Source organism: Cebus imitator, unplaced genomic scaffold (genome assembly GCF_001604975.1).
Source record: "Cebus imitator isolate Cc_AM_T3 unplaced genomic scaffold, Cebus_imitator-1.0 Scaffold2, whole genome shotgun sequence".
Classification (NCBI taxonomy): domain Eukaryota; kingdom Metazoa; phylum Chordata; class Mammalia; order Primates; family Cebidae; genus Cebus; species Cebus imitator.
The window spans coordinates 9,151,286-9,153,902 of record NW_016107317.1 but is presented as its reverse complement, the minus strand read 5'-3'; the positions used below and the strand labels follow the sequence as shown (position 1 = coordinate 9,153,902).

At 40.3% G+C, this 2,617-nt stretch overlaps 1 protein-coding gene across 3 annotated transcripts in view; it reads right to left on the bottom strand.

Moving 5' to 3' along the window:
• SENP1 (SUMO specific peptidase 1) overlaps nt 1-2,617 on the bottom strand; it is a 66,911-nt gene that overhangs the window by 24,941 nt on the left and 39,353 nt on the right. For all 3 annotated transcript variants that reach the window (XM_017529215.2, XM_017529199.2, XM_017529189.2), the window contains one exon: nt 407-445. In XM_017529215.2, the coding sequence (XP_017384704.1) occupies nt 407-445 (39 nt within the window). The remainder of the gene's footprint in view (nt 1-406; nt 446-2,617) is intronic.

Below are 2,617 nucleotides of genomic sequence, written 5' to 3'. Positions count from 1 at the left end.
TTTTTTTGGAGATGGAGTTTCGCTCTTGTCGTCGCCCAGGCTGGAGTGCAATGGCGCTATCTCAGTTCACTGCAACCTCCGCCTCCTGGGTTCAAGCGATTATCCCACCTCAGCCTCCTGAGTAGCTTAGATTACAGATGCCTGACACCATGCCCAGCTAATTTTTGTATTTTTAGTAGAGACAGAGTTTCACCATGTTGGCCAGGCTAGTCTTGAACTCCTGACCTCAGGTCATCTGCCCACCTTGGCTTCCCAAAGTGCTGGGATCATACTCATGAGCTGCCACGCCCAGCTTAAACAGGTATTTATTGGCAAAAAATAAGCAGTATGATTAGCTAATTGTTTGATTTCTTCTAACTAAAAATAAAGTGATTGAGAAGGAAAAATGATACCAAAGTTAACTTACAATTCTTTGATCCACAGCTCTGCCTGGAAGAAAGTAGGACTATGGGTAGGAAAAGAAAAAATTTACAAATGAGCAGGAGGCTTATTAGAAAATTCAAATATTTTCATCAATAAAAACAATCATTTAAATAGTTTATATGAATGCTTTATAAGTATGGAATAAGTAAATGGAATCTAAATGACATAAAGTAATCGTAACTGGGAATTAAAAGGCACAAATGAATCATATCCATACATATTAGTTAAAAAGGTGACTCAAAATTCAGCAGAGAAATTAAATTTTCCATAGCTTCCTACTAACATGAGAGACCAACATTACGTGAAAGAGCATATCACTTCTCAAAATACATTAAGCTAGAACATTACTCTTCACAAATGATTCATATTGAAAGATTTATTAAAAATCCCCATCCACAATATAATTTACATCAAATAGCTAACAAGCCAATGAGGCAAAGGACAGAATCAGCAACACAACTCCATTTCAAAGATGACAGACCAATTCTAGGTCCATGTGGCTCTTACTGACAATCCAAGTGATATGCTTAACAGAGTCACAGGCATGATTAATTATCCTAGGGCCTCCTGTGTTTCTCAACCTTCCTCATCTCCAAACTCCTAAGTAGGATCTATCACAGAAACAAAAGGAAGAAGATTGAACACTTATCCAAAGAAAACTTTAAAATATAGAGAACAAGTAAACAGAGCATTAAATTGGGACTTAAGAGACCTGGATCAGAGGCCAGGCATGGTAGCTCATTCCTGTAATCCCAGCGCTTTGGGAGGCTGAGGTGGGAGCATCGCTTGAGCCAAGAGTTCAAGACAAGCCTGGGCAACATAGTGAGATACTATCTCTTTAAAAAAAAGTTCTTTGCAACTAGAATAGTGCTTGGCACATAGGCACATAGTAGGCATTTAGCTTAGTTTTTTCTTTTTTTTTTTGAGATGGAGTCTCTCTGTTGCCCAGGCTGGAGTGCAATGGTAAAATCTTGGCTCACTGCAACCTCCACTTACTGGGTTCAAGAGATTTTCCTGTCTCAGCCTCCTGAGTAGCTGGAATTACAGGTACCCGCCACCACACCTGGCATGTGTGCGCACGCTTGTGTGTGTGTGTGTGTGTGTATTTTTTTAAGTAGAGATGGGGTTTCACCATGTTGGCCAGGCTGCTCTCGAACTCGCGACCTCAGGTGATCCGCCCACCTCAGCCTCCTAAAGGGGTTACAGGCGTGAGCCACTGTGCCCAACCATTTAGTATTTCTTGAATAAACAAGCAATGTAGGAGCACACAGTTTTCTTCAATGGATCATGGTATCCATTGGCTCAGGAAAATAAAATCCAGGGGAAATCTGCTTTTCCAAAGAGATGCATTATTTCTCATATAACTGAGGCATACAATAATAATAACTACAACTATTTTTTGAACACATACCTAGTGCTCTACATGTAAAACTGCTCTAGATGTTTTACGTATTAGTTAAGCCTAATGAAAATCCCTGTATTATTTAAACCTCAACACAATATATAACAAAGAATTATTACTCATACTATACAGAAAGGAGGTTCAAAAAGATAATTTCTCTTGAAAAGTCAGGATTAGAAATCTCATCTGTCCAAATCCAAAGACTATGTTCTTTCTATGAGTGTTAGGTGACTTTCAATAGATCAAAGCATTAAACAAAGAGGGGAAAAATGAGTACTTGGGCTACTCAAGAGAGCACTTCCGGCTCTCGAGGAAATTCATTTATTTAACAAAGATTTATTTACTAAGCACCCATCATATGGCAAGCACTATGACCAGCAATGGGTGACATGTACAAAGGTTATTAGTAACAAACAAGGTAGAAGGATGGAAGGAAAGGACTTTGTTATCAGGCAGTCAAAGAAACCTTCTGAGAAAAAAAAATGACGCCTGGATGAGATTTTGAAAAGCAAAATAAGGCCAGGCACAGTGGCGCACACCTGTAATCCCAGCACTTTGGGAAGCCATGGTGGGTGGATAACCTGAGGTCAGGAGTTCAAGACCAGCCTGGCTAACATGGTGAAACCCCGTGTCTACTAAAAATATAAAAATTAGCCAGTGTGGGGGTGTGCATCTATAATCCCAGCTACTCTGGAGGGTGAGGCATGAGAATCGCTTGAGCCTGGGAGGTGGAGATCGCAGTGAGCTGAGATCATGCCACTGCACTCCAGCCTGGGTGATAAAGCAAGATTC